Consider the following 18899-nt stretch of genomic DNA (forward strand, 5'->3'; position numbering starts at 1 on the left):
CCCTAAAATGACCCTACAAACTCTTAGGCATTTCGTTTTTTTTCCAGCTTTATGTAGGCTTACATTGTTTCTTCTATGTGTTAGTATCATAGGCATATCTTGAGATAGATTTGTACCACTCTTCAGTGCAAAAATAATATCCTTATAACAAATACAATCCTATTTCTATAATTTTGAGGCAAGCACTTCATTTGCATGGTGTACATTTTTGCTCTATTAAAGTTATTTCTATTTTTACAACTTTCAGACTGTGTCGAAACGAGAGCATAGGTTTTTGCCGGAAGTATCACATGCTTACTCACACACCAGAAAAACAATTTCTTTATTAGTGCTTACTTGCTTCATCGTGAAACAATTTAACAATTATCATGTCCATTCTGCTACACACTGTTTTTCAGCAAAGTCTGAAACTAAGAAACTGAATGACAACGCTTTTCAGGGAGTATCTCACACAGTATATATTACTATGCAGGAAATCCAACACTTGATACCGCAGATCATTAATCTTATTATTAAGTGATCTTTGCAAATTAAACCTGATTTATATAAAATGCAAACTATATGCCAACACTGGCCACAGACCCACCAGCTATGCTAATCAGTCTTTCATGAAGGCCCAGACAAAGGGAACACGATACGGTTGGTCATGAATGGAAGCTGCTTCCGCCAGAATAGGATATTTACAAGCGCTGTCCAGTGATCTGTCATGGTGACAACACGAAGACGCCATCTGCATTACAAGCCAGGCCCATGTCCTTGATTATGCAGATACGGAGTATATAAAGCTTCACATTTCCTGCACTGGTAGAGTCAGGAGAGAGAGCAGGCGCGAGCCACCACTGAAGGCGTCACTGGGTGCCCCATGCGCGAGCGCTGAAGTAGGGCGCTTTGTTCCGGAGTAAGGCGATCCTGCTTCCGAATTCCGGCCATGGCAGCTGTGGAGTGCGCCGTCTACAACCTCTTGGGCGTGTTCCACAAGTACTCGTCCAAGGAGGGCGACGCCCTGAAACTAAATAAACCCGAACTGTCCACGCTTCTGCTGCAGGAGTTACCTTTCTGTTATAGGGTAAGAAAGCAGAAAAATAGCGGCTATTGATTGACGCCTTATAAGTTTATGGAAGCGCATTGCGAGGCGGAGTTGTCATTTCATCAGATCTAATTGACATATTCTTGCTCTCAGAGCTGTGCTCTGGATTGGAAGTAATTGAATGATAGCAGGAAAAGGCATTTTACAAGTTATTGGAATTCGTATTATGTTTAAAAAAATCATACTGGGTTATTCCGTTACAATCAGACGAATGTTCCATGCATTAAAGCAGAAACAGGGGCATGCAGTTAAATGTGCTACATTTCATCTTATTTGAAATGCAGTTTTTATAAAGTATAGTTTTTTTGTGTTTTCTGTATTCTCGTGCGGGTCACTACTGTCGTCATATTTAACCCGTCATTTCCGCATGCACTAACTGCCATAGGCATGGAGCCTTATATTAAAATCTATGGAAGGTATTTGGGGTATATGTATTCCGAGACTGGTTGTATGTACGTAGTAGACACGTCCTTTGCTTTCTTGAACGCCTCATCAACAGACCGGAGGCCGCCAAATCCCTGCCAGGGGTCGCCACGCAAATATGTATCCATCATCAGAGGATTATTATATTAAGGATATATATTGGCGTGGTGGCCCCTGGGGTTTGGTGGCCCTGTGCAGGTGCACAGCTTGCACATGCCTAAGGCCGCCCCTGTCGAGGGGGACAGGCTTTCATTTATATCTGTGCGTTCAACCTGCGGCCCCCAGCCCTTCTCAGGGGTCCCCATCACATTCATCAGGGGCGAGCATCATTTTGCATTACGCCACTGCATTCTACCCATGTAAATACATGTTTTTGCTGCTCCCTGTACTAGGAACATATCACATTCTGACGGTATGTGTTGTTCAGTAGTATAGCCTGGCCTGAAACACCATGAATAAGGTTAACTTATAGTAACTACTTCGAGTACAAGTGCACCAATCAAGAGTTTATGATGAGGGAGCCCTTTGCCTTCTCAACCTAGCAACTCCAATTTGGATTGAGGAAAGAGAGGCATTAAAAATAAATGTTTCAGTTTCCCTTAACATGAATGTGAAGAAGTTAGAAAATACAAAATAGGTCACACAGGGGTCTCACCAGGGCTGTAAGTGGGATGAAAAAACTGGGGGGCGGGGGAGGGGGGGGGTCACAAAGGGGCATGGCCAATGAAATTTAGGGCGTGGCTTAAAACAAGTAAGCTAAAAATCTGTACTTCTCATAGTGTGGCGCCCTACTAGTATTTTTCTGCTTCTGTCTTTGCATCCAGATAAATAATACAACAAGTAACATTACAACTACAACAAACCAGGGCTATTGGCTTTGTAAGTGGTTGTTAGTTGCTTAAGATGAATACAAGCAACGACTATGGCTTTGTTGTATTTAATTGAAAATGCTTCAGTTCTGAAATGGTGAGACTGTGAAAAAACTAAAATGAGTCTCTTTGAAGTTAGATCAAAGTCTTCGAGCAGTGGCAACTCTGCCGAGTTAAGATTTTATTTTCCAACTTGAGGGTGAGGGAAGAAATGGAGAGCCCTGTAGTGTAGTTCCTATTTCCCTAATAGGCTCTGTGCTTTGGAATAATATACACTATAGTTTTGGCATAGGACTGAAGTCAGTATGCCCCTATTGAGTATATTAAACTTAATTACTTTGTGTGCCAGCTAACTCAGAAGCCACTAGAAACTCCTTGTAAAACAAGAAGGGAGTATTTTCTGGCAACCACATAAACTTAATAAACACTAAGAGAAATAGGGTCATAGGGATATTTTAACGACCTGCCGCAGTTATCTTCCCCAAAACATACATATCAAATACACAATTAACTGGGGGTCTTGCTAAATGCCAACAAATGTCAAAGAGAAAAATGCAAAAAATGCATGAAAAAAGTGAAAGACTGGGAGTATTATGAAGAAACAAAATAGAAGAGAGACCCTTAGACAGAGATTGGATTTCCATCAATTACCTTAGTGATCAGTATCCTCATCTGGTAATCCTCCCAGACAGCCGATATACCTTTTGATCAACGAGGTTATCTCCATGGGAAAAACTCTCTCAGATGGGTCAGAAGAGAGAGCCAGAAACAAGAGAAGAGCAGTTGGTGTGTTCTACACAAGGGATCACAGATTGATTCATAAATAGTGAGTGCAAGGTTAAAATAGAATTGTTAGGAGAAAAACAAACTTTATTCTAGATATCCCCTAACATTCTAAGTAAAAACGATGCAAAAAGCAGTGTTCACAAATAACTGCTTTCTATTAAGGTCGACATGTTTCAGCCAATAGGGTAAAAATGCCCAAGACCTTCTTCAGAACCTGTCTCTATTAATAGTTTACTACTGCAACAAAACCATAAAAAGTGACCTAAAAAATGTCAAAATGAGAAAAAAAATGTAATCAATTAACTTGGTTGGAATAAATACAACCTTACTTTCCAGATCCTCCACTTCAAGGGATGCAGCTGGCACCTAGAAAAAGAATAAAACAACAAATACTCTCAAATATTTCACTTGAAGAAAGGGCCAAAAAGCCTCTACTGTGTTATGTGATCTATATGATGCTTTAACACCCTGCCCATTTGTTTAGCAGTCTATTTTGCAAATGTATCAATTATTGCTCACCGGTCTTGATCGGGAAATGGACCTCTCTTTACCTGGTACCTTACTCAGGAATACGAGGCCCCACTCTAAAATGGAAGCAAACAGGAAGGAAGAGGGGTGATGTCCCTAGACCTCACCTTGTGGCCTGCCTCATGCCGCAAATGGCCTTTGAACAATGTGGGGTTGGCAGCCTGCAGGGGTTTCGATGCTGGGCTTTTTGCTGTGTGCAGCAGGGGTTGGCTTCACGTCTGGTAATAAAATATGACCTAACATTAAAAAAACTGAAATTCACTGAAAAAAGTAAAGGTTAAAGTCACTTTATTGTCAGGTGAATATTTCAGTAACATTTGAAACAAAAAAAACACTGTAATTCACCAGTTATAGTCATCTTTAGTAAGCATAACTCGTGCCCTAAAATATCTATAATCCTCATACACAGATAATTACTCCACATGTTACATCAGTTATGATGTGTTCTAGTACCTCATTGATAACATCACTGCAACATTTGAAATAACATCATTTATGACAAGACTGTGCATGGTGAGGGAGCAAGTTATAGTTACCTTAGGGCATGAGTTATAGTTACCAGAAATAAGTATAACTGGTGAATTTCAGTGGGTTTTTAAGTTTAAGATGTTATGTTGTCACTGGAGTGGTTGTTACAGTAGATGTGGTGATATGATTAGCTGATGCCTCACATCAACAAAGATGTTTGATAGCCAGTCCAGTCCAGCTCTCCCTGACTGCCGCCAGTGACTGACCTGTTAGTCGCCAGCAGCAGCAAATACAGGTGTTCACCTGCCCCCCAGGACCAGCACCAAGATCTCCTGTCCCCTAGGAGCCTTGTCTGCCTTTTGACCCCTTGCGGTTTCCCACTCTCCCGCACCCCGCTCCGCTCTTTCACTTTCTACCTCTTTTCCCCACTCTCCTGTGGCTTTCCCCCTCCAATGACCTACTTAATGGAGGCGGCAGCATGGCTCAATTGAGCAGGTCCATTCCAGCTCTGCCTGACTGCCGTCAGCGACCACAAGCCTGCCTGAACTGTCAGTCACTCATGAGCAGCAAGTGCAGGAGTTCCCCTACCACCAAAGACCAGCACCAAGACCTCTTGTCCCCTTGGAGCCTTGCCTACCCTTTCTCTCCCTAATCTATTTCTGTTCCTGCCTTCTGCTCTCCTATTTTCCAGCTCTTTTTCCTACTCTCTTATGCCCCTCCCCCCACCCAGGACCTACCTAATGGATGTTGCAGTGCGGGCACACCGCTGGTGCACCAAAGGCGTGCCAAAGGCAACCGTCAGTGCCCGTCCACGATTTGAACGCACCCAGCACCAGGAACCCTGGCCCTCCAGGCACCACAGGTACTCCGCCGATAACCTTCATACCCTGGACCCTGGTTGCAACAACAACTGCTGCCTTGCCACCCCCAGCTTCACAACAGGACCATTCAGATTAATCCACTGTCGCTTCACCTCCACTCGAGGACCAATCTCCATTGCACAATGCCGTCCACACTGACCAAGACCCCACAGGACCAAATCAGATACCTCCTGCTCAACAGCAGATCATTTATCAAACACACCACCGAAATCTGGGACACCAGTTCCACCATCACCCTGACGTAACCTTCATCACAGAGACATGGCTCACCCCAGCATAGACCCTGGAAATTGCCATGGTAACACTCACCGGCTACAAGGTCAAACACAGCGACCGCACCAACAGACACGGAGGTGGCATAGCCACCATACACAAGGAGTCAAAACCCTGCACTATCACCACTGATCAAACCACGCCAATCATGGAACACATGAACTTCCAGCTCTGCACGACGGCAATACCATCATCAATGGCACCATCGTGTATAGACTGCCAGGACCACAGACCGGACTGGGCAATAACATCAGTAAATTAATCACCCTGCTCTCCATCAAATCCAACCCCTACGTTTTCCTGGGAGACCTCAACTTCCACCTGAATGACTCTACTGACACCAACTCTACCAACCTCCTACAGTGCCAACCAAACCAAGGAAGTCTTCATCATCATCAGAGAGTTCACCTGCCCTTAAGCCACCGAAAACACAATCCCCCCTCACAAGAACTCTGCGACGCCTTGCCGACCATTTCTACAAGATAGCAACCATCTATAATAACTTCAATACACAACTCTCCAAATTGCACAGCCTTTGAATGACCACAAATGCCAATCAATGCATGAAAACTGCTCAGAGTACAGAACACAATCACCCTTATGAATTCCATCCACTTGGGAGCACTAACAAACTTCCTGTTCCCACCAACTTTTCAACCTAGGAAGAGACGAGATCAGCCGTCAACTCACCACCATCAACGCCTTGCTAAATACGGCTACTTTTCCCGATACCTGGAAACATGACAAGGTCAGACCTCTCCTCAAGAAACCCTCAGCAGATCACAATAAACTCCAGAAATACCGTCCCATGTCGCTACTCCTGTTCCCCGCCGAAGTACTGGTGAAGGCCATCAACCTACAACTCACCAAACACCTAGAAAGAAATAACTTGCTAGACCACTCCCAATTTAGATTCAGAACCAATCACAGCACAGAGTCAGGTCTCATCACGGCAACAGATGGCATCTGCAGCCTAGTCAACAGAGAACAATCAGCGGCCCTTATCCGCTTGACCACTCCACCGCCTTTGACACAGTCCCACACCACGCCAGATTGGTATAACAGATGATACCTTCAAATGGATGGCATCCTTTCTCACAGGATGCATCCGAAAAGTCTGCCTCGCTCCATTCACATTGCAACAACTGCGGTGTACCCCAAGGCTCATCCCTCAGCCTAACACCCTTAGGCGTCCACATGACTCCACTCACAGACATCATCAGATCCTAAGACAGCAACATCATCTCCTATGCTGACAACACGCAGCTCGTCCTATCACTCTCCGCCAACCCTTCTGCAACAAAGACCAACTTCCTCAACTGCATGATGGACATCTCGGCATGGATGAAAGACAACTGCATAGAACTTAACAAGGAAAAGACGGAAGTTCTCATCTTCTGCAAACACACCTCCCTCTGAAATGACTTCTGTTGGCCTTTGAAACTCGGACCTACCTCCATGCCAAAGGCCAGCCCACAAACTTGGATTCATCTTAGACAGTGAAGTCTCCATAAAACGACAGGTCACCGCCATCTCCTCAGCTCTGCAATATTTTCAAGTGGCTCCCCATCAGCACCAAGAAGACAGTAACGCATGCCCCCATCACAAGCTGAGTGGACTACAACAATGCACTCTATGCAGGCACCACCACCAAATTCGAATACTCCAGATAATCCAGAACGCAGCCTCCAGACTGATCCTCAACCATCCCAAAATAGCCTGTAAGACCTCCACTGGCTCACGGTCCAAGAGAGATGCCATTTCAAGCTCCTGGCCCACACCTGCAAAGCCCTTCACTACCAAGGGTCCGCCTACTTGAACCACCGGCTACACTTCACCATTCCCTGGGTACCTCAGCTCCACACACCTCACCCTCACGCAGATCCCTTGCGTACACTACTGCCACACAGGAAGACAGAACTTCTAAAGAAGGTCCCACATATATGACTGGTTAATCATCACTTACAGCAATGAGGTGGACAGATGAAGGGCTTATTTGGGAAAAACATTGATCTCGAGAGTTGATCTGGCAATTGGATGCAAGGTTGGGGGCCACCCCCAAATTACAACTTGAAGGGCAAGTTCCCTAAAGATATAGATGTTCACAAACACTTAGAACAAGAAAATAATGAGGATTTGTTTTAGACTTGTAATAGTTGTAAGGCATGTAAGCATTGACATCAAATGTGTCCCATACAAAACTCTGTTTTCCAGCATCCCGAAAATCATCTGCAAACATTTGACTCTCAAAATAGATTTTGCAGTTTATGTTTTAATGTGCCTTTGAAGGTTATTGCTGGAACTACTATCTTCCAGGTTAGAAAATTAATTTTACAACATTCAAGGGCTGTTAGGCAAGATAATGAAATTATCCAGAAGCAAGATATTTTAGGATGTTGCAAGCAGGAAAGGTAGAAACGCTGAAGTAGTCTTCTGTTGACTAAATCGCAAACCAGAAGCAGTGGTGAGAATGAGAACAGTATGCATATTAGAATAATTGTATATTATGGAATGTTATTTGAGTGAGCCAGTTGGGTTTGATGCAGAGGAGAAATTAGCAGTCATCACTAAATATTATTATTACTGTGAAATTCCCCTGCAGGTTTTCAGATTCATAAATCTATTATTTTATTGAGAATTGTGTGTAGCACACAGAGATCAATGCACTACTAAAGAAACCCAAGGCGGAACTCCAAGGACCTCAAGAACTTCCGAACAATACCCCTGCTCCCGTTCCCGGCGAAGGTCTTCAAAAAAGCCATCAACAAACAACTAACCAGCCTTCTCGAAGAGAACAACATCCTGGACACATCCCAGTCCGGGTTCCGCAGCAACCAGCGCACCGAAACTGCCCTCATCGGTGCCACCGACGACATCAGGATCATGCTCGACAACGGAGAAACCGCGGCCCTCATCCTCCTGGGCCTGTCAGCCGCTTTTGACACAGTCTGCCACCGCACACTAAGAGCACGCCTCCACGACGCCGGAATTCAAGAGAAGGCCCTGGACTGGACCACCTCCTTCCTCTCCGGGAGAACCCAGAGCTTCCGCCTTCCCCTCTTCTGCTCCATAGCCACAGAGATCACCAGCGGTGTACCCCAAGGCTCATCTCTCAGCCCAACGCTGTTCAACGTCTACATGACACCACTCTCCTAGGTCGCACGACAGCATGACCTAAACATCATCTCGTACGCTGACGACACCCAGCTGATCCTCTCACTCACCAAGGACCCCCAAACCGCCAAAACCAACCTCGACGAAGGAATGAAGGCTGTCACCGACTGGATGAGGGACAGCCGACTGAAGCTGAACTCGGAAAAGACAGAGGTCCTCATCTTCGGCTCCACCCCTTGGCCTGGGACGACTCCTGGTGGCCAATGGCACTAGGAGCACCCCCTACACTCAACAACCACGCAAGAAACCTAGGGGTCATCCTCGACCCCACACTCTCCATGACAAAGCAGGTCAACGCTGTCTCCTCCTCCTGCTTCAACATCCTCCACATGATTCGCAGGATCTTCAATGGATCCCCACCGAAACTAGAAGGACGGTCACCCAGGCCGTCGTCAGCAGTAGACTGGACTACGGCAATGCACTCTACACAGGAGCTCCGGCCAAACCACTGACACGATTCCAACGCATCCAGAACGCGTCCGCATGCCTGATCCTCGACATCCCCCGCCACAGCCACATCATACCCCACCTGAAAGACCTGCACTGGCTCCGCATCAACAAGAGGAAAACCTTCAAACTCCTCACCCATTCACTCAAGGCACTCCACGATACCGGACCAGCGTACCTCAACAGACGACTCCGCCTCTACTCCCCCACGTGCCAGCTCCGCTCCGCAAACCACTCCCTCGCCATCGTCCCCCGCATCTGAAGAGTGACCACCGGCGGCAGATCATTTTCCCACCTCACCGCCAAGATGTGGAACACCCTTCCCATTCTCCTACGACAACCCGAAGACCTTCCAACCTCCAGGAGACTCCTCAAGACCTGGCTCTTAGAACAGTAGAAGCTTCCCCCCAGTACCTTGAGACCCTCATGGGTATGTAGTGGGCTTTACAAATGCTTTGATTGATTGATTGATTGATTGTTTTAATTCATGCACTTTGCTCAACAGGACTACTGGAGCAAATAATTAATTGAAGTTTTTAGTAATGGATTGAACCCTACTTAGGTAGGATTTTCTGTTTTTGGATTATGGCCATAGCTTCTAAATTGTAATAAATACCACTTCTGAAGATATAACAAAATATTACTATCTTTTTGTGTATATATGGAACAAATTGGTTGACTTATGACTGTTTGGGAAGGAATTTATTTTAAATATAGGTGGAATCAAAATGTGAATCTTATGATATTTAATATTGATATATCAGGCATATTGAAAGTAACTCATTATATTGCATACAGATGAAATAATTTGTGGTATTTTTTCTGTATCTAATATATGCTGTACTCATATGATCACTGGATTGGGAGGTGTGTGGGCACTTGAAAATGTGAAAAGGAAATGGCAGTCAATATTGTGAGCAAAGGTAGAGGAGCTGAAATACATTGATCCACCTGAGATGTGTTGGCAATAAAATAGCATAAAAAACACTATGAACAATTGTGGGCACGTTCAATTATATGTGAATGAAGTTGTGAGTTTAAGGCTGGAGAGCTCCCTTTTAGCTCACGCTGTGCACTGAATGAGAAGCTGGTAACAAACTGTGAAATGAACCTCAAAATAATGAATCTAAATATAAAACACTAGCCACCCAGTCCACCAATAGAACCTACAACTCATAACAAATGTTAGACAATGTCTTAATGAAACAATGTAATACACCTTCATTTTTACAATTGTATTTAAAATGACAGGGTATGCCCAGATATGTGTTCCGTCGTCACTATGCCATTGGAACTGAGCTACAGCTGACTGAGCACTGACAATTCGACTGGACTATTCTTATTCAAGCAGGGTCAGTACAAATTTACAAGTGGATGATTCCAGACTGAGGTGATATGGTTGGCAAAAGATTGATGGGTTGGATTACTACCCAGAGTGATTGCCAGTGATAAGACGTATTGCAAGCATTCCTCACATCACATTTGTTTGTTCAATGTACTGCCCTAAGTGGAGTCTGCCCAGACGTGAGAACCAAGACACTGGCTGATGATTCCCAATCAGGACAAAACCTGTTTTATTTTGCTTGCATTGAGGCTCAGGTAGGACCTGGTCTGGCAGTTCAGGCTGGATTGTTTGTATTGCAGCAGGGCCAAGACTCATTTGCATATGGCTGGGTCCAAACTGAGGTTAAAGGGTGAGCAAAGGAACAATGATTTTGAATGCTACACCAAGCCATTGCCAGTGGTTAGACTAATTACAAGTATTCCTCCCATCGCCTTTAGTGTGTTTGCTGTATCACCCTAAATGTCAAGGGTATGCCAAGACATAGTTCCATTGTACACTGTTCACTGGAACCAAGCTACAGCCGACTGATGAGCCCTAATCAAGGCAAAACCGGGCTTGGGTTTCTTGTGTTCCAGTTCAGGGACAACCTCACCTTGCAGATCAGCCTGGACTGTTGGACCCGAGTCAAATATGTTTGCATATGGCTGGATCTAAACTAAGGTGGCATAGTGGGAAAAAAAGATGGATTCAACCCAGATATCTCGACAGGAGGTGAGTATTTATAAAGTTTCAGCACTCCATGCATCATCTTGTTGTGTTTGCTATATATTTTAAATATACCTTACGGTAATCAGACTGAATAGTCCTACTGAATGACTGGATTTGAGAGCTACCACGAGCAATTGCTAGGTGGTTAGACTATTTGCAAGCTTTCCTCCCATAACCTTTATGTTTGAATAAACTAAACATGGATTAATATTTTAAACATTACATATATTTTACAATTAATAATGTTCAATTAATTAAATTGAAAATTGAAAAAATATAAACATGACTCAAAACAAAATGTACACATATAACATATTGAAACTATTTAGTATGAAACTAAGAAATTAAAAATAAATAAAAATGATTCTTTTGAAAAATTTGTTTGGAAAATATTAAGCACTCTGTACCATCAATGTCAAAAACAGTCCTTAAAATATCACAAATAACTAATCAAAAAACACATTTATATACAAAAAACGAAAATACACACATTATGCTTTTAAATGATATATATTACAATATTTTAGTATACTTAAAATATCAATATTGCTTTCAACAATTAAACAGTTATATACTCACCGTCATTATTTTTTCTCCTAGATTTTGGAGGCAATGTTCCGGTATCACATTGTTAGACCTGGCATCTTTGGCGTTGTTTCCGCTGTCTTTTTGCTTCTGCCTCCTGTATTTTTGCTGTGTGCTAGATTTAGTTTTTGTTGGTCTAGATGCTTTGGGCACTTTGTCACTGCTGCTTAGCCCCAAAATGCAATTGCCCCCTGTATAATTTATAATGATTGACTGGCTATCCATAATTTGCATATTTGGTTTACTGGTAAGTCCCTAGTACAGTGCACTGTGTGTGCCCAGGGCCTGCAAATCACATGCTTCTAGTGGGCCTGCAGCACTGGTTGTGCCACCCAATTAAGTAGTCCTGCAAGTATATCTCAGACCTGCCACTGCAGTGTCTGCGCACAGTTTTAAGCTGCTATGTCGACCTGGCAAGTGCACCCACGTGCCACACCCTAACCTTCCCTTTTCCCACATGTAGGCACTCCCCAGGTAGGCTCAAGGTACCCTCGTGGGCAGGGTGCAGTGAATGTGAAAGGTAGGACATGTACTCGTGAGTGTGACATGTCCTGATAGTGAAATACTGTGTATTTCGTTTTTCACTATTGAAAGGCTATCTGTCCCATAGGCTAGCATGGGAGTTTAGTTGTAACTTTCCATTGGGACAAGATGTAGGTATCGCTGAACTCAGAATTTAATAACACATATTTTGGTAAAGATGGTTTTTAAATTGTGTGTTTGAGAATGCCACACTTTTAGAAAGTGGGCATTTTTTTTCTTAGTCATCCTATGTGCCTCTGCTGGTTTGTTTATTGACTGTCTGGTTTTGGAGGGACAGTGGCTGGGGATGTGCATTTTCTGTAGACAGTCACTAGTGGGGTTGATGTGTGTCCTGCTTTCTGCAGAGCTGAGCTGACAAGACCTGAACTGCATTTAGAATAGTGAGAAGAGTTTCACTTGCACCTGAATAGCCCTCGTCTCCTTTGCACAATGCAGTCTGAACTTCCTGCCAAGAAGCTGGACCGGAGAGGACAGAAGTGGCTTGAACTGAGCTGAGAGACTTTCTGCCACAAGAGAACAAAGATAAATGATGTATAAATATTGGTGCCCAAACTTTAGAATACTTCGGGACTCGAGAGAAACCTCTGTCAAAGAGAAGAGCTGGAGAAGCTGGAAGAAGGAGGAGTGCCCCGTTGCTATGTGGATGCTTTGCTGGGTTGGCCTCCAGGGGCTACTTCTGCCAAGGAGAGGACAAATTCTGAACTTTGCTATGTATCCTGCTTGAAGAAGATCTCCAAGAGCTTGGTGTAGAGCTTGTCTCCTGTTCTGAAGACTCAGGGACACAAAGACTTTGTTTACTCTTTCCTCCTGCACCTGGTGGAACTGTGGGTTCAGCTGCCACAGAGGGAAAAAGCAACAACGACAATGGTGAGCTAAGCTGTGACCAGCAACTAAGCCATGGGCACCATTTGTGAAGTGCACTGCGCACCAGCTCAAGTTACACCGCACTACCAAAGCTTGCTGCCGCTGCACTCTATCCGCTCTGCCACTGTCACTGAGGCCGCTGCCTGCACCAAAGCCGAGGGCACCTCTTGTGACGCTCATGACGCATCGCCCAACTTGCACTGCGTCCCCGACCTCACCAATGCCTCATCAGTGCGGAGCCTATACCTGCCGAATCCATCGACCCCGCACCATTGTAAGAAATCTCTGCCTAGCCGCCAACATGATGTCACCTCCCCGGCAACACTAAGGGACCGACGCCTCATCTCCCCGGCAACAGTAAGGAACTGACACCTCACCTTCCTGCTTCACAGTAAGTAACTAACACCTCACCTCCTCTGTGGTTGTAAGGAACCAATGCTTCACCTACCCTGTGGTCGTAAGGAACCAACGACTCCTGGCACCAGCAATGCATCACCTACCCGATGCTGTGCACTGTCTTTGTTTTCATCATTTGCTAAGGCACTGATCTTTGGGGTCTGTGCAGTTCCATGCCCGGCTTGCGCACCGCGCGGTTGGCGCCATAATTGGGATTTTTACCTGTCACAACGTCATATTTGCCCCAGGTAGAGATTTTTGATGCTACAAGGTTTATTTTTGTTAATAACCTATTTTTATTATCTGGACATATGTATGGTGTTTTTTTCGTTTGGTCTTGTTTTGGTTTATATAAAAATTTCCTATCTGTCTAAACTGGTGAGGTGTCCATTTGTAGTGTTTTCACTGTGTTACTGTATGTGTACACATATGCTTTACACACTGCCTCTGAGATAAGACTGACTGCTCGTGCCAAGCACCAAGGGGGTGAGCAGAGGTTGTTCTAGGGCGTAACCCCCTTACCCTGATTACAAGCAAGGGTCCCTACTTGGGCAAAGGGGCAAACCATTGCCAACTAGAGACCCCCATTTCTAATACACACCATTGGGAAAACTAAGCCATTAAGGTTCATTTTCCCTTCTGGCCTAAGTTAGCTTGGGCTGTGGCAAAATTAATAACGACCTGTATAATCTATTTGCTCGGAACCCAAAGCTAGCAGTCTGAGAATAGGCCACAGATCCTCTTATTAAATTGCAGATGCTAAGGGTATATAGCTTAACATACAAATATGGCAGCAGTCAAATATCCAGGAGCCAAAATTTCAATTCAGTTTGCAGATGGTCAATGATGAGCCAGTCAAAGCATTTTTCTCCTTATTTTCAGTTATGTCCAGTGTCAGTAATATTGCATAAGCTTTGTTTGGTATAGATGCAGGAGTATGGAAAGTAGTCTATTCTAAGCCAGGTCACAAAGGAGGAGGGAGGTAATGGTGGGGAAAGACAAGTACACTCATTGAAGTTTGCAGAGGAACTTGGACACAGATTAAGTTTTTGCATCTCTGGTGTGCAGAATCCTTGCCCTCACTACAGAATTTGATTGTGCCACCTTTCAATGCCACATTCTTGAAAATATCTCCTGTCAACTCATAAGGCCCTACTGTTTCACACTGATTAGGGTGAAACAATTTTTTTTCTAGATCCACTGAATTTGAAATAACAAGCAATTTGCATCCCAGATTGGTAATTCATGTTGGATATAAACTGCCTCCAGCAGATCTGGAAAAAGTAAATGTGATGTAAACACAAAGGGCTGATTTAGGGTTCGGCAGATGGTATGGCATCCTCATGGTGGCCGAGGACATTACCTCTGCCACTCTGATGGACTACTATCATACTGATTTCAAGACGATCATTGGCCCAGTGGTCATCTCTGAATCTTGAAAAGAACTGCCATCATCATGGCTCCCTTGAAGGAATTTTGTGGACAGTTGAAGTTGATTTTGGTACCATTCATCAAACTTTTAAACCAAAGCAGGAGTTTGTTTCTGAAAAACAAGAAAATATTGACTACCGCACCCTGGACATTTTCCCCCTGGGTGTGTAGCAGTTGTTTTTTTCTGTCCCTCACCGCATGGTTCTACCTACCAGTGACAGGCCAATAAAGAAGGACATTAAACTGTCAATCCTAAAAAGGGCGGCCAGTGTAATTCCCTTCTTCCAATGGCCCCAATTCCATTACGCCATTGGAGGAAGCTTTAAGCCGAAGGTACCAATTGGGTTTCTCTCTATAAAAAGCAAAGGGTCTGCCCATCTTTTGTGGAGTAAGCCCAAGAGTTTTGCCGACATGATACGCACATCACTGTTAACTCAGTTTTGTAACACATTTTGTGAACTTCTTTAACATAGTTTTAAAATTAAGAAGTTGCATGAACTGAGTGCAAAGTTGGATTTGCTATGTCACTCTATTCATAAGGGGTATTCCTTCTTAACAAGTGGTCATTCTTACTACATGTCCCATTAGAAGTCATCCTTAAGTAGATTGCCCTCTTGCCCTGTGATTGCACTTTGTAAACGACCTCCTAGCCTCCCACTACAGGGAGGATGGGGTTCCACAGTAACTCATGTAAGCAATGGATATGTGTTCTCTAGCATATCCATCCCTCCCAGGCTAATAGCAACTTCTGTGCCAGATTCCTCAGACCCGCCAACAGATTGTATATGTTGCACACTGCACACTGCTTGGACAACAGTTTCGGAACTATTGACCGAGAAAACACATACAACTATTAAATACTGTATGGTTGCCTGTTGAGAGCTGGCACGTATATGTAATATTGGTACTTTGCTTAGTAATCAAGTTGGTGCATCCGTAATTCTATGACCATGTTGCGTTTTATCAAAAAGGTACGTTATGTATGATAGGAGTAGGTATATATTTTGTCACTGATTATTTAATTATGTCCTTCCATATGTGTAGAGATATCGAAAAAGAAGCAGAGATGCGGCTTTCTAAATTCAAATGGGTTTAAAATATTTAGGAACATAAAATGTGCATTGCTTCTGCTAATCATTTGTGAGAGCACTTTTCTGCACAGCACGAGTTTATTAAAGACCTGTTCTGCACCCTAACATTTCATAAAAGTCATATTATAAGATAAAGAAGCACAAATGGATATTTCCCAAATAGCAAATGGCATAGTTTGTGAAAATAAGGCTGATGGCTGGGGCGTGGCCAAGATGGCGGTGTGAGCGGACGTGCTTCCCGGAGCTCCCGCCGCCGGCCACTAACACAGCGCTGTTCATAGCACCTGATCCCCTGTGTCTGGGCCCTCCCGGAGAGCGTCTACCGTCCTGACGGTTCGGGTGCCAGTGGGGACAATTGTGGAACGTTTGAGGCTCCTGGAGCCGCGGCGAGAGGTTCGGCCCGGGAGTGGCCCGGCTCGGCCTAGCGGAGTGAGGAGGCGGGGAGGCGTGGCCGAAGCTGCCGGCGGAGAACGCCCGGCCTGTGAGTGCCTCGGCTGGGGCTCTGCCACGCGAGAGCCTGTGCGTAGGTGGCGGGTCCGGCCCGCGCGGTCTTTGCGTGAGGCCCCCGTAGCGGGATCGCTCGGAGGCTACTGCAGACCTACCGCCGCCACTTGGGATCGGCCACGGCAGAAGTGGCCGTTGGTGGAGTGGGCTGGTGGCTGAGGTGGTGCGGCCTGAGGAGCGGTGCGGAGTGAGGACGTGGGGACCACCCAGCGAGACCCACATGGCCGCGTGGCCTGGAGAGCCGGCAAGCACTGTGGCGTGACGCTGGCCCTCTCCCCTGGACATTGGAGGTCTCGGCCGGACGTGAGGCCCATTTAAAGTAGAAGGGGGTCTGCCACGGGTGCCGGGGCCTAGATAGTGGGTCGGAGGCGCCATAGTGACTGTTTGTTGGCGGCCGCCATTTTGGACAGCAAGTCGGGTGCGTGGCTGAGCGTGGGGCATCCTGAGGGAAAGTGTTTGGACCCCGGGGTGGTGAGCGGAGACCAGCGGGGGCACGTTCCAAGGTGGGGTGTGACTGGCGGTTGGAGCACTGATCAGGTGGTTGCGGTGCGCGTCCGGACAGCGTGGTGAGGGCCCGGTGGAGTGAGTGGAGGTGGGGTGGACACCTTCCTGCTGTACGTGTGGTGCCCGCAGTACCGGGCCCTCGCACGTGTTTGAGGCCCGGATCCGTCCCGTCGCACAGCACCAGTTGCGGCCCAGTCGTGGGCCACGTGGGACATGTCCACCGTAAGAGGCCGAAAAGACAGGACCATTGAGGACCTCTTCACCCCTACCATGACGAGAAGCGGGCCGACCCCGCTACGTCGAGTCAGCGGGCCAGCACAGACAAGGTGGCGTCCGGCATCCTCACCTCTGGAACAGCGAGTACCGAGGAGCCCATCACCAGGGCTTTTCTGGAATTCATCTTCAGTGGTCTACGGGAGGACATTCATGCTCTGAAGAGGGAACTGCAGGAGGAGATCAGAGAGGTTCGCCGCGACACAGACGCCATAGGAGAAAGAGTGGCGGATCTGGAGACCATGGGTGATGGGCGCGACATTGAAATAGAGGCTCTGCATCAGGAAATCATCCGTATACATGACCAACAGGTGGACCTTCAATCCCACGTGAAGGACTTTGAGAATCGCTCCCGACGGCATAACATCAGGATTCGGGGGGTGAAACAGACTCCAGATACGGAGGATCTCTTCCACTTTACGCAAGCCCTCTTTAATCACATTCTGGAAAGGCTGGCGGACTCGACTCTCCGCCTCGATAGGGCGCACTCAAACATCTGAGAAACCATTCCGGAAGCTGCTCAAAACCTGGATCTTCACGCTCCCTGACGACTGGTCCAAAGCCGCCATTTAGCCTCCCCCACTCCCCTCTATGACTGGAATCAGGACCTATAGCGCCATGATGCTCCTTCCGGAGCGACCGCTTGCGCTTTACAAATACCACTCCAAATTCCAAATTCCAAAACGTTGGATAGCGTAGGGGTTAAAATTACTATTCCCACTTCAGAGAGTGCAAAGTAGGGAAAGCGTTGGATAGCGTACGGGTAACAATTACTATTCCCACTCCAGAGAGTGCAACAGTAGATAAGGCGTTGGATAGCGTAGAGGTAAAAATTACTATTCCCACTCCAGAGAGTGCAACAGGAGGGAAAGGGTTGGATAGCGTAGGGGTAAAAAATACTATTCCCACTCCAGAGAGTGCAACAGTAGGGAAAGCGTTGGATAGCGTGGGGTTCAAAATTACTATTCCCACTCCAGTGAGTGCAACAGTAGGGAAAGTAGATTCTTCATATATTATTTAAAAAAATATATATATTAATATCTATAAAAAAAGTATTAAAAGTAATTACCAATTTAATATAATATAATAATTAATTAATTACAAATACTAATTTAATTTAATCATTACAATTAGTTATTTATTAATACTAATTAATTACAAATTAACAATTAATTAATTAGTAATTAAACAGTTACTTAACAATTAAAATCTAATAAATACACAAAAGAATTTAACATATGTAATTAGTTATAATTAAATTACTTCCCACCCTATTCCCCTATAAACCCACAACCCGCTACAGAAATTAAATTACTTAAATTAACATAATTATCAATTAATCAATTAAAAAAAAATTGGCAATTAACATTTAATTAATTAGCAAATAAAAATTATTTAACCATTAATTATAAACAAATACCAATAAATACATTTACATATTTAATTAATTATAATTAAATTTCATGACATAAATTAACATATTTAATTAATTATAATTAAATTACTTCCCACCCTACTCCCCTATAAACCCACAACCCGCTACAGAAATTAACTTAGTTACATTAACATAATTATCAATTAATCAATTATATAAAATTTATTGGCAATTAAAATGTAATTCATTACAAAATACAAATTAATTACCAATTATTTATAAACAAATACCAATAAATACATTTACATATTTAATTAATTATAATTAAATTACTTCCCACCCTA

General features: G+C 44.7%; 1 protein-coding gene across 1 annotated transcript in view; it reads left to right on the forward strand.

Annotated features, from left to right (window-relative positions):
- Window positions 1-819: 819 nt before the first annotated feature.
- LOC147692863 (uncharacterized) overlaps window positions 820-18899 on the forward strand; it is a 205452-nt gene continuing 187372 nt past the window's right edge. Inside the window, exon 1 of the mRNA XM_086939082.1 lies at window positions 820-1066. Within this exon, the coding sequence (XP_086795208.1) occupies window positions 929-1066 (138 nt within the window). The 5' untranslated portion in view covers window positions 820-928. The remainder of the gene's footprint in view (window positions 1067-18899) is intronic.

This window comes from Lissotriton vulgaris, chromosome 9, assembly GCF_964263255.1.
Source record: "Lissotriton vulgaris chromosome 9, aLisVul1.2, whole genome shotgun sequence".
In the NCBI taxonomy this organism is placed as follows: Eukaryota; Metazoa; Chordata; class Amphibia; order Caudata; family Salamandridae; genus Lissotriton; species Lissotriton vulgaris.